Source organism: Heteronotia binoei, chromosome 13 (genome assembly GCF_032191835.1).
Source record: "Heteronotia binoei isolate CCM8104 ecotype False Entrance Well chromosome 13, APGP_CSIRO_Hbin_v1, whole genome shotgun sequence".
In the NCBI taxonomy this organism is placed as follows: Eukaryota; Metazoa; Chordata; class Lepidosauria; order Squamata; family Gekkonidae; genus Heteronotia; species Heteronotia binoei.
The window spans coordinates 74,240,915-74,256,729 of record NC_083235.1 but is presented as its reverse complement, the minus strand read 5'-3'; the positions used below and the strand labels follow the sequence as shown (position 1 = coordinate 74,256,729).

At 42.3% G+C, this 15,815-nt stretch overlaps 1 protein-coding gene across 1 annotated transcript in view; it reads left to right on the top strand.

The window, feature by feature from the left end:
• The window catches only part of OGFOD3 (2-oxoglutarate and iron dependent oxygenase domain containing 3), a 67,802-nt gene extending 52,557 nt beyond the window's left edge, over window positions 1–15,245 (top strand). The window contains exons 8-9 of the mRNA XM_060253407.1: window positions 4,145–4,268; window positions 14,441–15,245. Of these exons, the coding sequence (XP_060109390.1) occupies window positions 4,145–4,268; window positions 14,441–14,577 (261 nt within the window). The 3' untranslated portion in view covers window positions 14,578–15,245. The remainder of the gene's footprint in view (window positions 1–4,144; window positions 4,269–14,440) is intronic.
• The last annotated feature ends 570 nt before the right edge of the window (window positions 15,246–15,815 follow it).

Genomic DNA, 15,815 nt, shown 5'->3' with positions numbered 1-15,815 from the left:
TTTATTGTTAGATTGTAAGTCTTATTCTTAGTAAATATTTAACTACTAGTGGAATAGTAAATAAAAATATTAAAACTATAATCAGTATCTTCATCACAGTATAGTATTCAAAAAATTTCAAGAGTCAAAAAACATAACTATTCCCATAATATGAACAGTAAGCTTGCCATTTCTGCTGAGATTCTTTCAGTGGTCTTCTATTTATATAATTAGTTTTGCCATTGTTGCATATCCAGCTAGTTTTTCTTTCTACTATTATGAGACAATCTTCTGTTTTCCATTTCATTGTTAATATAACTCTGGCAGCTCCAACATATATCTAAGTTGGTCTTGTGGTTATTTCTATATTGTTTGGCAGGATTCCCAATAACATAGTCTATGGTTTCATTGGGAATTCGGTTTTTAAAATATTTTGGGTCTCTTCATGTATATTTTTCCAGTATCTTTTTGTCTTGATGCAGGTCCACCGCATATGATTAAAAGTGCCATCTACTTCTTTATATTTCTAACAAGACACTTTGTAATTCTTGTCCATCTTTCAATATCTCTTGTGACATACCATCGATAGAACATTTTGTACCAGTGCTTGGCTAGCAGTAAATCTAATGTTCTTAGTCCATAGGTATTCCCAACATTGAAATTGTATTTCTTCACTGAAATTTCGTATCCATTTGATCATGCAGGGTTTAACTTGTTCTCCTTTAGAATCATATTGAAACAATAACTTGTACATTCATCCTAATAGATGGTCTTTAGATTATGAAACAATAGTTTGAAAATCAGTCAGTTCTTTAATAGCACCTCTCGGTACAAATATAGTTTTTTTTAGTTTGAAAGTATATCCACTATTGTATCGCCTTTCCTTCTTCTTTGATCTCTTGCCACATTTTAGCCACACCTTGAGAGTTTATATTACTATAGGTTATAAAATCATTGTTTCTCCTTGTATTATTGCCATAATAATCATCTATTGGTGACATCATTTTATTTATTTATTTATTCATTTATTTATTTAGTAGGTTTATATTGCGCCCTTTCCTATAATGGGCTCAGGGCGGATTACAACATAAATTGAACAATAAAAACCTACAAATTAAATTGAAAACAATACAGTAACAACAAAAAATAGAACAATAAAACAAAATAAAGTGCATTATTGTTGGGAAGGGCATATTTCACAAGATACAGCAGGTTTCGGCCCAAGAAAAGTGATGGTGTTAATAATAAGATTCAGCACCATAATAAGGCTGTAAAGCATGTCACAACAAGGGAGGCCAACTGATGGAATAGTTGCTGAAATAGGACGCCTGCTGCCTCAACCAAAAGCCTGGTGGAATAGCTTTGTCTTGCAGGCCCTACGAAATGGTAGTTACTCAGGTAGGGACGGGATCTCCATAGGGAGCTAATTCCACCAGGAAGGGACCAGAGCCAAGAAAGCCCTGACCCTGGTTGAGGCAAAACAGATGTCCTTTGGGCCAGGGATGGTCAGCAGGTGTTGTGGAGCAGACAACAACCACCTCTGGGGCATATATGGGGAAAGGCGGTCCCTCAAGTATGCCGGTCCCAGGATGTATAAGGCTTTGAACATCAGTACCAAAACCTTAAAGTGGATCCGGTACTCAATTGGTAGCCAGTGCAATTGGTGCAGCACTGGCTGAATGCTTGCCCATAAAGGCAATGCAGTTAACAGCCGTGCTGCTGCATTTTGCACCAGCTGGAGTTTCCGGATCAGCCCCAAGGTCAAGCCTGCATAGAGGAAGTTACAGTAGTCCAGCATGGAAGTGACCATTGCATGTATCTCCGTAGCTAAATCCTGGAGGGATAGATAGGGCGCCAGTTGTCTGACCTGCCGAAGATGAGAAAAGACAGATTGAGCAACTGCTGTGACCAGGGCCTCCATGGTAAGTGAGGCATCCAGTATCACTCCCAGACTCTTCACCTTCTGAGCTGGCACAAGAGATGCACTGTCCAGGGCTGGGAGTCGGAGGCCTGACTCCAGTCCCCCTCGGTTCATGTACAGGACCTCCATCTTAGCTGGATTGAGCTTCAGCCGATTTTGTCGCAACCATCCAACCACAGCTTCTAAAGCCCCAGTCACATTATCAAAGGCTTTTTCAGCATCTAAGTACAGAAAGGTTGCTTTTTCAGTCTTATCTTCTTTTGCTAGAAGCTTGGCCTGTTAATTCTTCAAAATTACTCTTTTGTCTGTAGAAAAGATGGAAAGCAGCAGGATCAAAGTAAAGGTAAAAAGTTCAGTTTACTCCTTATATGAGTTTGATCCTGACCTGAAAGTGTCCAATCAGTGCAAGTGAGTGGGTAGGCTATATAGTCAGTAAGTTACAAAAAACAAAACCTAAAATTTCCAGAGATAAAGAAAGGAGAGGGGAGAATCACACAGGTACTGTAAGACAAAAGTTCAGATTCTTGTTCTATGTAATTTTTGACTTACTCACTATAGTCCAAGAAAATATCAAATGCTTAGAGATGAATAGACATCCTGGAAGTAACATCAGATTTTAACATTCCTTATTGTTTGTATCTGTGTTTCCAGGATCAAACTGATATCAGGCATACTTGAGAAAGTGAAGCATCGAAAGCTCCTTAAAAATATTCATTCATGTTGAAAGTTTTAGCTGAAGATAGCAGCCTCATTAATCTAGTACTCCCTCCCTTTCAATTCAATGAGTTCAAAGAGCTTTGAGTTCTGTATATCATGTTGCCATTAAGAGATAAATATTTCCCTTCCAGGATGGGACAATTATCCATAGTAGGGAGATGAAACAAAATGGAAGTGGGGGATAGCTCTTAGCTCTTCATTAAACTGTTTCCCTTAAGTTACTTTATAATGTTATTGTTGTATGCAAAAGAAGAAATTAAAAATGGGGAGGAAGGACCTAATTGGGGGTGCGGTGGGAAAAGCCAGGGAAAGTCCAAAAGGGATGGTGAAAGGTCTTCTCTTAATGGCAGATTCTGCCTCTGTGTGCCCATAGTCTCCATATTATCAGAGCTGTTCTGGAAGGAATCCAGATAAGCCAACTTATCGAAGCCCTTCCTCAGAAGGGGAAGGGGGATTGGCAATACCTCCCTCTGGTGTTTATAGCATAAATGTCCTCGTTGGGGTATAGACAAAGCACAGAGTGCATCTAGTGAGCAACCATGTTCACCTGGAAGTCCAATTCAGAAGGCATTTAAAGTTTAAAGACTCAGCGAGTGAACTCAGAAGGAATTTAAACTTAATTTAAATTGAACAATTCTCCATTATACCATCCCCATAGGATATAATGAAATAGAATGAGCCTGCTTCGGCGGGGAGGGCAGGATATAAATGCCAGGAATAAATAAATGAATAAATTCGGGTTTCCTGAATATTTACCCAAATACCAGTGCAATACTGATACTGCTATTCAGGAATATTTGGAAATACCAATATTTTCCGGGTTCAGTTGACCCAATTTTTTTTTTGGGGGGGGGGGATTGTTGGCGTGTTGTTGTTTTTAACACACCCCTATTTGAAATACTTTCCCTGGTGAACCCAGTTGCTAGAGGATTGGAGAAGGGCAGTGGGCTGTCTTTCATAGAGGATTAAAGCTTGTGTTAATCGTTGTTACGAATACTATTTATTCAGCTGAAGTTGGTAAATGTTCCTTCAGCAGAAAAATTTTTTTAACATAAAATCAGTAGTAGTATAATATGTTGGAACAACAAAGTAGAAAGATAAGGGTGTAATAACAGCTTTCTGAGATGAGAGGGATTAAGAGGTTCTAATTATCAAACTAGTTTCAAGCTATTCTATGGTCTATGTACTTAAGTATAAAAATGTCCAATAAGAACAGCTCCTGAGGCCATTTTGTTCAGTATTCATCTTCTGAATTTAGTTGGCTTATTCCCAGAAAGATGGCCCTGTTCTCTTCAATGGGTTAGTCTCTATGAGACAAATATGGATTCTTGGCGTAGAGAACTGAGATGAAATAAATGAACAAATTGATAAACTGATTTTATGTTACTACCACATTCAATGTGTTTTCTATTTAAAGAGCTTTTAAAATAAAATGTATTTTAATTTATTCCCAAATTAACTGGTCCTCGAGAGGCACAGAGAAGTACCTTTCAAATTAGATGCTGTATTGTGTATTTTTCTTCCTAGGTGACTTATGGTTCCTTTGACTACACATCATTGCTTTACCTATCAGACTATACAGAAGACTTTGGTGGAGGACGGTTTGTCTTTATGGATAAAGGTGCAAATAGGACTGTAGAACCTCGAGCAGGTAGAGTTGTCTTCACTACACAATTTGCAGTGGGACCATATAGAATATTTACCTTACACTGAAGGCAATACTTTTTATTGCTACATCTGCATTAATACTAAGGGGTATTTCTGCTAGTGTGTGCTGAGCAGTGTGTATTGAGCATGATTTTCCCTCACTGTTTTCTCTGTTAGCCACTCTTTAGAGAATTTAAGTAGTCTACTAAAAGGATAGAGTTTCTGTAACTAATGTTCTGTAAGAACCAATCGTTTTATTCACCTCATACCTCTAGCTAGTGTGATATAGATGGTAGTAAGTGACATGAAAGATGCTACAGGAAATATTTTTGGAGAGTATTTTTTAAAGAACATTGCACACCATAATGGCTGAATATGTGAATTCTTAAATCTGTGACATCCTGTAAAACATGCATCAACTTTAAACTTTTTGATGGATGGCCGACTGGACTCTGCCCCAGATATTTTGGGCAGGGCATTAGGGACTGTGGCTGGATGGTTGCAGCAGACCTGGCTGAAGTTGAATCAAATGAAGATGGAGGTCCTGTACCTGAGTTGTGATGGTCTGGGATCAGGAATTAGGCTTCTGGCCTTCAGTGAGTCACCACTGGTGCCAGCACCAAGAGTAAAGAGTCTTGGGGTGATGCCGGATCCCTCACTTTCCATGGAGGCAAAGGTCAGTTTGGTTACCAGATTGGCCTTTTATCATTTTTGGCAGAACTGGTTTGCTATCTCACCCCCCCCACCCCCGGACTCAGTTATAGTGATTCATCAATGGTCACTTCCATGTTAGATTACTGTAACTAACTCTACGCAGTGCTACCCATGAGCCTGATCTGGAAATTGCAGCTAGTGCAGAATGCGGCAGCATGCATGCTGACAGTGCCTACGCAGGCGCATATCCAGCTGATGTTGTGCCAACTGTACTGGCTGCCGATTGAATACCAGATGCTGTTCAGGGTTTCAGACCTTTAAAGCCCTATGTGGTCTGGGACTGTCATACCTGTGGGATTGTCTCTTCTCCTATGAGCCCCAGAGAGATTTACACTCTTCTGACCAGCACCTCCTGGTGCTCCCCGGCCTGAGGGACATCTGCTTAGCTTCAACCAGGATTGAGGGCTTTTTCAGCCCTCGCCCCAACCTGGTGGAACATGCTCCCACCCTTTTTTAAAAAATTATTTTTAATCAAAAATAATATATATACCGTATATACTCGAGTATAAGCCGAGTTTTTCTGCCCAAATTTTGGGCAGAAAAACCCCCTCCTTGGCTTATACTCGAGTCACTATCCGGCCTGCCCATACACCTGCATATTTTATTGATTAATCAGCCGCCTGCCCGGCCAGAAGCGTGGCTGGCGGGATCCCAGGCGGGGGGCCGTGGGTGGTTCTCCGCCGACTGAGCTTGAGGGGGACAATGGCTGGCAATCCGTCTGTCCCTCTCTGCAGCTCCTTGGCTGGGGAGGCCTGCCTGCCAGTACGCTTGCTCCATTCCCCGAAGGCCTCCGAGTGAAGCAGCCACAGCACGCCAGCCTCGCCGGGAAACCGCTCCCCGGCTTCTTGTTTCCGCGCCCCAAGAGTTCTGCCTCCCTCCCTCCCGGGGGCTCCCTTCCTTCCTCCCTCTTTCCCTCCTGCTTCCTTCCTTGCAAGTGGGCGGGGGACTCCTTTCCATGCGCCGTCTTGTAGACCCTGGGAAGCCCGAGAGGAGTAGAAAGGAAGCCGTCTTGCCTGCCCGCCCGCCTACAAAGCAGCTGCTGGTTTCCCGCGGCTTCCCCGGACACACGGATTGGGGCCTAGGCCTCCCCCAGCCTCACCCACGCTGGCCCTGAGGCTTCTCACCCCTCGGCTTATACTCGAGTCAATAAGTTTTCCCAGATTTTTGGGGTAAAATTAGAAGCCTCGGCTTATATCTTATATTCGGGTCGGCTTATACTCAAGTATATACGGTGTGTATATATATATATATATATATATATATATATATATATATATATATACACACACACACACACACACACACACACACACACATATATATATACATACTCAAAACTTATCATCATCCAAAGATATAAAACATTGTGCATACAGAAGTTTCTTACCAATAACACATTTTATGAAAAAAAAGGATTAGAGGGGAACATTTTTGCAGCAGACAAATATTCAGCAATAGGAGATCACAACGTAATAAATTTCTGTTGTCTACCAAACTCAATAGGAATTGATGCATTACTAATTTTCCCCATTGTGAAAAGGTCCCATAATTTATTGGCCCATTGTTCAACCATAGGTATTGAGGAGTCTTTCCATTTTGCTGCAAGTAAAAGTTTAGCAGCTGCTAACAGCATCACCAGCCTTTCAGAATCTGTTTTATCTAGGGGATAAAATGCTGGGGGGGGGGGGGAGATGTGTGTGCATGAGGCACAAAATGACATAACTAACTTTTAAAAAACTGGGCCCTGCCTCAACTGGACATGTGCCTCCCCCAGACCCATGCTGAACTCGTCGTCCTCCCACACCAAGCACCGCCGCAAGCCCCCCCCCCCCTCCCGCTCCTTCTCACTGCTTCAGCCCCACACAAAGGGAAGACCAGTCAGAATGCTCCCGTGCTGGCATCTGCCTCTGCCCTGACCCAGTGCACTGGCAGGGCTCACCATCTTCCCAGCCGCACAGATAGAGCCTAAGCTGGAGGTGGAGTGGGAGGGGGCCACAAAGGAGATGGCCATTGCTTGGAGAAGTGTTGGAGGAACATGCTGCAGGCCAGCCTGCAGAGTGGACAGGTGGAAAAAGGCGGCAGGCAGGCAAGGAGATGGTGGGCAGGCAAGGAAGGCAGACAAGAAAGGCAGCAGGCGTGCGAGGAAGGCAGCAGGCAAGCAAGCAAGGTGGCGGGCAACTGAGAAAGGCAGCAGGCAGGCAAGGGAGGCAGCGGCCAAGGAAGGCATGCGAGAAAGGTGGCAGGCAGACGAGGAAGGTGGCGGACGATCAGTGGAGGGGCCAGAAAGGTAAAGCAGGGGGAAGATTAGTGGGGTCTGGCCCCTCCCTAGCTATGGGCCTGCTCAAGATCAGGGTCTTGCAGGACTTATTACAATTCTGTAGGGTCTGTAAAACAGAGCTGTTCCACCAGGCTTTTCGCTGAGGTGGTGGATGTTCAGCCGTTCTGGCCTCCTCTGTCTACAGCCCCTTCTCCAGTGCCTTTGTTGCCTTTGGACCTTATCTGGGCACTGGAGTCTCTGGGGTATCTATTCTTGCCTGACACGGGGCATGGGCTTTTTGCTCTTATTCATTCATATTAATGTCTGCATGCCCATGGTCCAGCTGCTGGAACCGTGTTGGCCTCAGACATCCAGAGAGGTTGGTGAGCTCAGAGATATTGATAGCAAAGTGGCTGGGGTACAGCTAGATAGATGAAATTACTAGACTAGAACTAAGAATGTTAGCATGTTTGTACCATAAAGCACAAATCCAGAACACAACCAGCCCTATAAGGGTGGCTATATAACAAACCAAATATGTTTACCTGCAAAGATATTCTTGCTTAGTATGGTTAGCTTGGCTGGGTGGGCATACTTCAGAGAACAATACCCCTGACGACTCACATGCCATTCTCTCCAGGTGACTGAGGGTATTCCCTGCTGCTGTGTTTGCTGATGCCTGTCCCGAAATGATCCTCAAACCATATAGACTACATCCAAGCCCACCAACAAACATACATGGTGATTGAATGGGCATTTGGGCAGCTGAAGATCTGATTCTTGTGCCTCCATCACACAGGGCTATGCAGCCTCTGGCAGTGCCAAAGTTGTTCACAGCGTATGCTATGCTCCACAACATCACCATGCAGCAGCACCTCCTGCCTCCCCATGGTGGGGACGATGTGGAGGGTTGTTGGCCCAGAGAACTGGTCCCCATGAAGTCCCCACTGACTTCTTTGTGGCAGGACTTTAGGGACTATCTCCACTGGGAGCATGTGTGGACATGCCTCTGGCGGCAGGAACATCCTGATTGCTGCAGGGATAGCTGGGGTGCCTCTCCTCCCCTCTGGCCAGATGGGAAATGACAGAGTTGCTAATGGCCATCCCACGATGCCTGAAGCCCACCATGGGGCTTCAGGGTGCCTTCAGCACCCATGAGGGGCCACTTCCCCAGCACATGGAACCATTTGGAACTTGTCAGAATTGACAGGATGGCCTGCTTGCCGCACCAGAGAGAACTCAGTGCCACCCCTGGGCTAAACCGACTAGGATCAGGGCTCAAGGAAGTCTGTGTCTGCATGCCCATGGTCCAGCTGCTGGAACCGTGTTGGCCTCAGGCATCCAGAGAGGTTGGTGAGCTCAGAGATATTGATAGCAAAGTGGCTGGGGTACAGCTAGATAGATGAAATTACTAGACTAGAACTAAGAATGTTAACATGTTTGTACCATAAAGCACAAATCCAGAACACAACCAGCCCTATAAGGGTGGCTATATAACAAACCAAATATATAAATCAGCATAGCACAAACCACACCAAAAAAAGCAGAGAGAAAACTCTCCCTCCTTACAGCCAATAAGAACATAAGAGAAGCCATGTTGGATCAGGCCAACGGCCCATCAAGTCCAACACTCTGTGTCACACAGTGGCAAAAAATTTTATATACACACATACACTGTGGCTAATAGCCACTGATGGACCTGTGCTCCATATTTTTATCTAAACCCTTCTTGAAGGTGGCTATACTTGTGGCCGCCACCACCTCCTGTGGCAGTGAATTCCACATGTTAATCACCCTTTGGGTGAAGAAGTACTTCCTTTTATCCGTTTTAACCTGTCTGCTCAGCAATTTCATCGAATGCCCACGAGTTCTTGTATTGTGAGAAAGGGAGAAAAGTACTTCTTTCTCTACTTTCTCCATCCCATGCATTATCTTGTAAACCTCTATCATGTCACCCCGCAGTCGACGTTTCTCCAAGCTAAAGAGTCCCAAGCGATTCAACCTTTCTTCATAGGGAAAGTGCTCCAGCCCTTTAATCATTCTAGTTGCCCTTCTCTGCACTTTCTCCAATGCTATAATATCCTTTTTGAGGTGCGGCGACCAGAACTGCACACAGTACTCCAAATGAGACCGCACCATCGATTTATACAGGGGCATTATGATACTGGCTGATTTGTTTTCAATTCCCTTCCTAATAATTCCCAGCATGGCGTTGGCCTTTTTTATTGCAAACGCACACTGTCTTGACATTTTCAGTGAGTTATCTACCACGACCCCAAGATCTCTCTCTTGGTCAGTCTCTCCCAGTTCACACCCCATCAATTTGTATTTGTAGCTGGGATTCTTGGCCCCAATGTGCATTACTTTGCACTTGGCCACATTGAACCGCATCTGCCACATTGACGCCCACTCACCCAGCCTCAACAGATCCCTTTGGAGTTCCTCACAATCCTCTCTGGTTCTCACCACCCTGAACAATTTAGTGTCATCTGCAAACTTGGCCACTTCACTGCTCACTCCCAACTCTAAATCATTTATGAACAAGTTAAAGAGCATGGGACCCAGTACCGAGCCCTGCGGCACCCCACTGCTTACCGTCCTCCACTGCGAAGACTGCCCATTTATATTCACTCTCTGCTTCCTATTACTCAGCCAGTTTTTGATCCACGAGAGGACCTGTCCTTTTACTCCATGACTCTCAAGCTTTCTAAGGAGCCTTTGATGAGGAACTTTATCAAAAGCTTTCTGGAAGTCAAGGTAAACAACACCTATTGGGTCTCTTTTGTCCACATGTTTGTTCACCCCCTCAAAGAAATGTAACAGGTTAGTGAGGCAAGATCTTCCCTTGCAGAACCCATGCTGAGTCTTCCTCAATAACCCGTGTTCATCAATGTGCCTACTCATTCTGTCCTTGATAATGGTTTTTACCAACTTTCCCGGTATTGAAGTCAGACTGACTGGCCTGTAATTTCCCGGATCTCCTCTGGAACCTTTTTTAAAGATGGGGGTGACATTTGCTACCTTCCAGTCCTCAGGAACAGAGGCAGATTTCAATGAAAGATTACAGATTTTTGTTAGAAGATCCACAAGTTCAACTTTGAGTTCTTTCAGAACTCTCGGATGTATGCCATCCGGACCCGGTGACTTATTAGTTTTTAATTTGTCTGACTCAGGTCTTTCAACACCCCTTCCAAAATTAGTGGTTCTGGGGCGGGCAAAAAGTTCTCATCTTCCACAGTGAAGACGGAGGCAAAAAATTCATTCAGCTTCTCAGCCATTTCCCTATCCTCCTTCAGTAATCCTTTTACCCCATGGTCATCCAAGGGCCCCACTGCCTCCCTGGCTGGTTTCCTACTTCTAATAGTTGAGTAAGAAATTTGTTAAGCTCAGGTGTTTTTCAAATCATTCCAGTTGACCAAGCTCAGCCACTTCAAAAGAAAAACAACTATTCTCCTAAACTGTAACAAATGGTAACACATTACAGAAAAGGGGTGGGGGAATCCTAATATAAAACTAAGTTACAGTTGAAACAAACTTTCACTCAGAGCTTCAAGCTCTTAACAAAGCAAGATCCATGTCTTATTCTAAGGTCCTATAATGTTCTTTGCCCTCAAGTAGTAAGTGAAATAATAATAATAATGACTAATATCTGTGATCTCTTTTCAAGTTTCTAGTTTTCTTACACTTTGAAGGAGGCATCTCTTCAGGGATTCTCTGGGTAATGGTGCCATAGTTTTGTCAGTAAATATTTATCAGCTAGCAGTGAAAATAAGTTCTGATGTCTTTCTTATTTTTTTTTGTCCGTAACCTTTTGCAGGCACAGAACAAAAAAAGGTCTGCTTAGCCTTGAGGTAGTTTGGTAGTAGGGTATTTCTGTAGCATGGGTAAGATTCTAGGTTCAACCCTTGGCAACTCCAGTTACAAAATAATTGGATAGTAGGTGATGTCGATGACCTCCGAGACCCAGGAGAACTGCTGCCAATTGGAATAGACAGTACTGAGCTAAGACAGTCCAGTTGTCTGGATCAGTATAAAGTAGCCTCATGTGTACTGGCAATACACCTGATATTAATCGTAGGATAGGTTTCAGTGCCTTGTGATAGCATCTTAGGTACAGCTTTTATAGCAATTGCTACACTATGATGGGAAGAACTTCATATTTTAGCAAAAATGGGTAATAAAAGTTCATTGCTGTGATCACATTTGTGACCATTTAAACTTTAGAATAAAAAGTCAGTTGTCTGAATCATTAAATTAAAGAACACCCAGGCCATAGAAGCAGAAATGTTGGTTTCTTCAGTTGATGATGATGATGATGGTGATATTGGATTGATATCCCGCCCTCCACTCCGAAGAGTCCCAGAGCGGCTCACAATCTCCTTTACCTTCCCCCCCCCCCCCCACAACAGACACCCTGTGAGGTAGATGAAGATATTGGATTTATATCCCACCCTCCACTCCGAAGAGTCTCAGAGCGGCTCACAATCTCCTTTACCTTCCTCCCCCCCCCCCCACAACAGACACCCTGTGAGCTGGGTGGGGCTGGAGAGGGCTCTCACAGCAGCTGCCCTTTCAAGGACAACCTCTGCCAGAGCTATGGCTGACCCAAGGCCATGCTAGCAGGTGCAAGTGGAGGAGTGGGGAATCAAACCCGGTTCTCCCAGATAAGTGTCTGCACACTTAACCACTACACCAAACAGTTGAAATTATTATAGTGAATCTCTGTTGCTTATGAATACTGATTCTGCAGAACTTACACTGGCTTGTCATGAAATTTGGGATATGAATTAAGAAAAATGAAATCCACGGCTGTGTTGAGATATCACAATGAACTGTACTTTCATTAACTGGTTTGATCAAGCCCCAGTTTAGTTGTGACATCTGAATGCAAATGGTTTAGCTAACTGGGGTTTGTTGACACCAGACTGGTACTTCAAAATGCCATATTCATACTGTTTTGTCATCTAAAGGGCAACAACAGTATTTTCTTTGCTTAGCCTTGTGGTTTTCTTTTCAGCAACTGCAGTTAAGTGCCTACAAAAAACTAAAAGTCTACGTTCTACTCACCCGGCCTTCTCTTTATTAATTGTCTTTATCAAGGAATTTAGATGGCACATTCTGTAATTCTCTTGAAATGAACATTGGTTCTATGCTGCTATGTATATTATCACTATTTGCTCTGAATAGCTGATTATTTGAAACCAGAATAACAATAACATCTTGAGTTCAACACGTTTTTATTTTCTGATTGCTGGGTTTTTCAAATGCCACGTGGAACAAAAATCCTTGAAGTACGCAGTTAAATTCACAGAACTGGCGAGATGGTGACACATTGTACAGAGATTGGACTGTACTGATAAAACAGGCAACTTTTGCTAAGGCAAACAAGAATGGAATCTGTTGTAGCATGTGTATCTCATGGTTTTCGTAGGCTAACATGTTTATATTGTGCAGTTTAAGAACAGAATACCTGAGAGCCTCTCTATAGAAAAGTGAATGTGCTCTGATATTCCTTTTGTCTGGATAGATCCAGGTGGGCAGCCATGTTGGTCTGAAGCAGTAGAACAAAGCAGGAGTCAAGGAGCACCTTTAAGACCAACAAACTTTTATTCAGAATGTAAGCTTTCGTGTGCATGTACACTTCTTCAGACGAGGAATGAGGTACAGTAAGCAGAGCTGCAAATAGCTTGTGGGGTTTAGAATGCAAAGTGGTACAAAGTTAAAATCCAATAGCAGAATAGTAAAATTAACAAATTCAGAAAACCTTCTATCTGGCTTGCATTAGCGTGGGAAACCACTATGTCAAGCACTGTTGTTTCATATATATAAATGGCTGAAGTATTGTCAAAGAAGGGCTCTGGGTACCATCCATTTCCAACCCCCCTTTTCTCACGTCCCTGTAGCCATCTAACGGAATTGACTTGCTTTGTTTTAGTGCCTACACACACCCCCCCCCTAATATCCCAGGCCTCTACAGGTCTTAACTTGGTCATGGGTTGGCGTTAGAAGGCTGTTACTAGGTAGAAGAAAATTGCTGCTTTGCCCTTTGAATTCAAGATTCCAAACATGTCTGTTTGTATCTATATAGTATGCTGTAACCCCTACTTCTTCAGTCTTCTCGAAGGCAGTGTCTTATCTGCAACTTGGAGTTTAAAAGAAGTAACTTTGATTGAAAACAAAGGACTCTGTTATTGAACTACCTGTGCTTGACACAATAAAACAGTAGCATGTCAGAATGTGAGAATGAATGTCTGTTAATAGAATAATTAACAGATATTCTCACATTCTGAATAAAAGTTTGTTGGTCTTAAAGGTGCTTTGCTCTATTCCTGTTGTCTGTTTGTGGAACTGCTTTAATTCAAGGCAGAATTTGATGTATAAATATAATTATGGTTTCCCCACTTAGGGCAGCTTTTTATTTATTAGTTCAGTTTTTAGCATTTGTGTATTGAACAAAGCTAATATAAATGTACTGAGGATGGTGCAATCATCTGGGTAGTAACCTCTCTCTTGCTTAGTGGTCAGTTACGGAGTAGTGGAAGTGTTGTCTGCCAGATCACTGTTGAGGTTCATATAGTGCTCGAGGGTACTTAGAAACAAGCTCCAGGCAGCTACATTACATAATTCTTGGAGCATGGGGGCTACTGATCGGGAGTGGAATATATTGGCAAATGTGTCTATTTCCTCACTTTCCCAGATAAGGATCCTCATCCATGTAGAATACAGACAGTATTCACAAATGCTGTTCCCCCAATTTATGGTGAGGATGGCATTCCCTTCATATTGAAGCAGTTGTCAAGCAGCTTTGGTCTGGGGTGCTCAAGAACAGGGGAAAAAAAATCAGACTGGTTATCTGACATGTGGTTTGCAGAACATTCCTGAAAATGCAAAAAGCTTTTTATCAGGAATGATATTATTAGCAGGATGGCAGTGCAGGTTACTTAGAACGGTTACCCTGTGGCATTTTCTTTGCTATCTTGCTGAAAACTATTGTTTTGTCATTGAAACCCAAATATAAGTACATATCGAGTTCTCATATTGCAGCCTCTTCATTTTAAGTAGCATCTCCTTTGTCTTCAAGACCTAGGGTACCAAGTTTTCAGATAATGTTCAAGTTTCAGATATGCCTAGGTACTAGGAGCTAGCAGCCAGATAAATGTAATGTGCTTGGATTTTCCTCCTGACTTGGTATTCTTGTCTTACAGGTCGAGTTTCCTTCTTCACTTCAGGCTCAGAAAACCTTCATCATGTAGAGAAGGTCCACTGGGGCACCCGCTATGCCATCACCATTTCCTTCACCTGCAATCCTGATCATGCTATTGGAGATCCAGTTTTATCATAATGGGACTGGTGGCTAAATAGATTAACAAGAGAAATCCCTGTGCAGGAGGGAAAAAAGAGATTAATTTTTCATTTACATTCCATTGCATTGACTCTTCTAAATGTTTATTTAATGTCAATTTCAGCTGGTTTCTCACACTCCTTTCCCTCTTAAGTGTTGAAACAGTGCCTTAAGGACTACCTTTCTAATTTAAGGATAATTTAGAGATTACAGAACTAGCCCTGTATAAAATGTCTTCCTGCTAATGGTGGAGGCCTGAATTTTGTTCCTTTTGAAATATTTATTTCCATTTTTTGTTCCAAAATATAATTTCATAATTTGCTTTTTTGTGGACAAATGAATACTCAGGAACATATGATAAAGAAGAATTTGAGCACTTTCTGATAATCTTTCATTGCTTCTTCCTCCATTCTGTCTGTTCCTTCTTTCCATAAGCTAGTTACATTCTGCAAAATAATAGGTAAAAACCAAGAAAAGTCTTGTTCACATACATAAACCATATGTTTTTTATTTCATACTGTTTGCACAAAACCCAGGGCCATAGTATTGTGGATGTTGTCCATGTATCAGGTTTTTTAAATCTTTGCTACCGTATTTTTCTCCTTGAGAAAAGGAAGCATGTGCTTTGACTACTGGACTCGCTCCTGAATAAAATAATTGTATGTAAATTTCATAATTGTTTCGTATAATTCAACAGTAAGAGATTGTTCGGAAGAAAATAAAACTACTGAATAGTCTGCTTAATGCTGGTACAACATCTTTTCCTTGCCATAGTTATAGGCTGGATGCTGCTGCTTCTTTTTTTTAAAGCTGTTTCTACTATTCCGGTCTCAATTTGCTTGGTTTCATATATATATTAGATTTGAAATATCCCAGTAGTTACAAGCTATACTAAGTTTTGCTTTAGAATGAAATAGGTTGAGTTGTTCCTATAGAAAAGCCAGACTGAAAGGGCTTTAAAACATTTTCTTCATTTGAGGAAGAGTATAGTTGACATTAATGAAAACTTTAAAGTTAAATGTAATTAAGATAAAGATCCCACTGCATTTAGAGAAGCATAACATCTTCAGTGAACAGTGTGTTAGCTCTAGACAAAGAAATGAGATACACAGATTTCTTTAGGTTAAAAATTAGATTTTAGAGCTCTGAAAACTCATCCTAATTAAAGCTGTAAGAGAAAATGATGTAACAATTAGAAATCTCACTGTTTGCCATTGTCACCTTATGAGCTACACCTT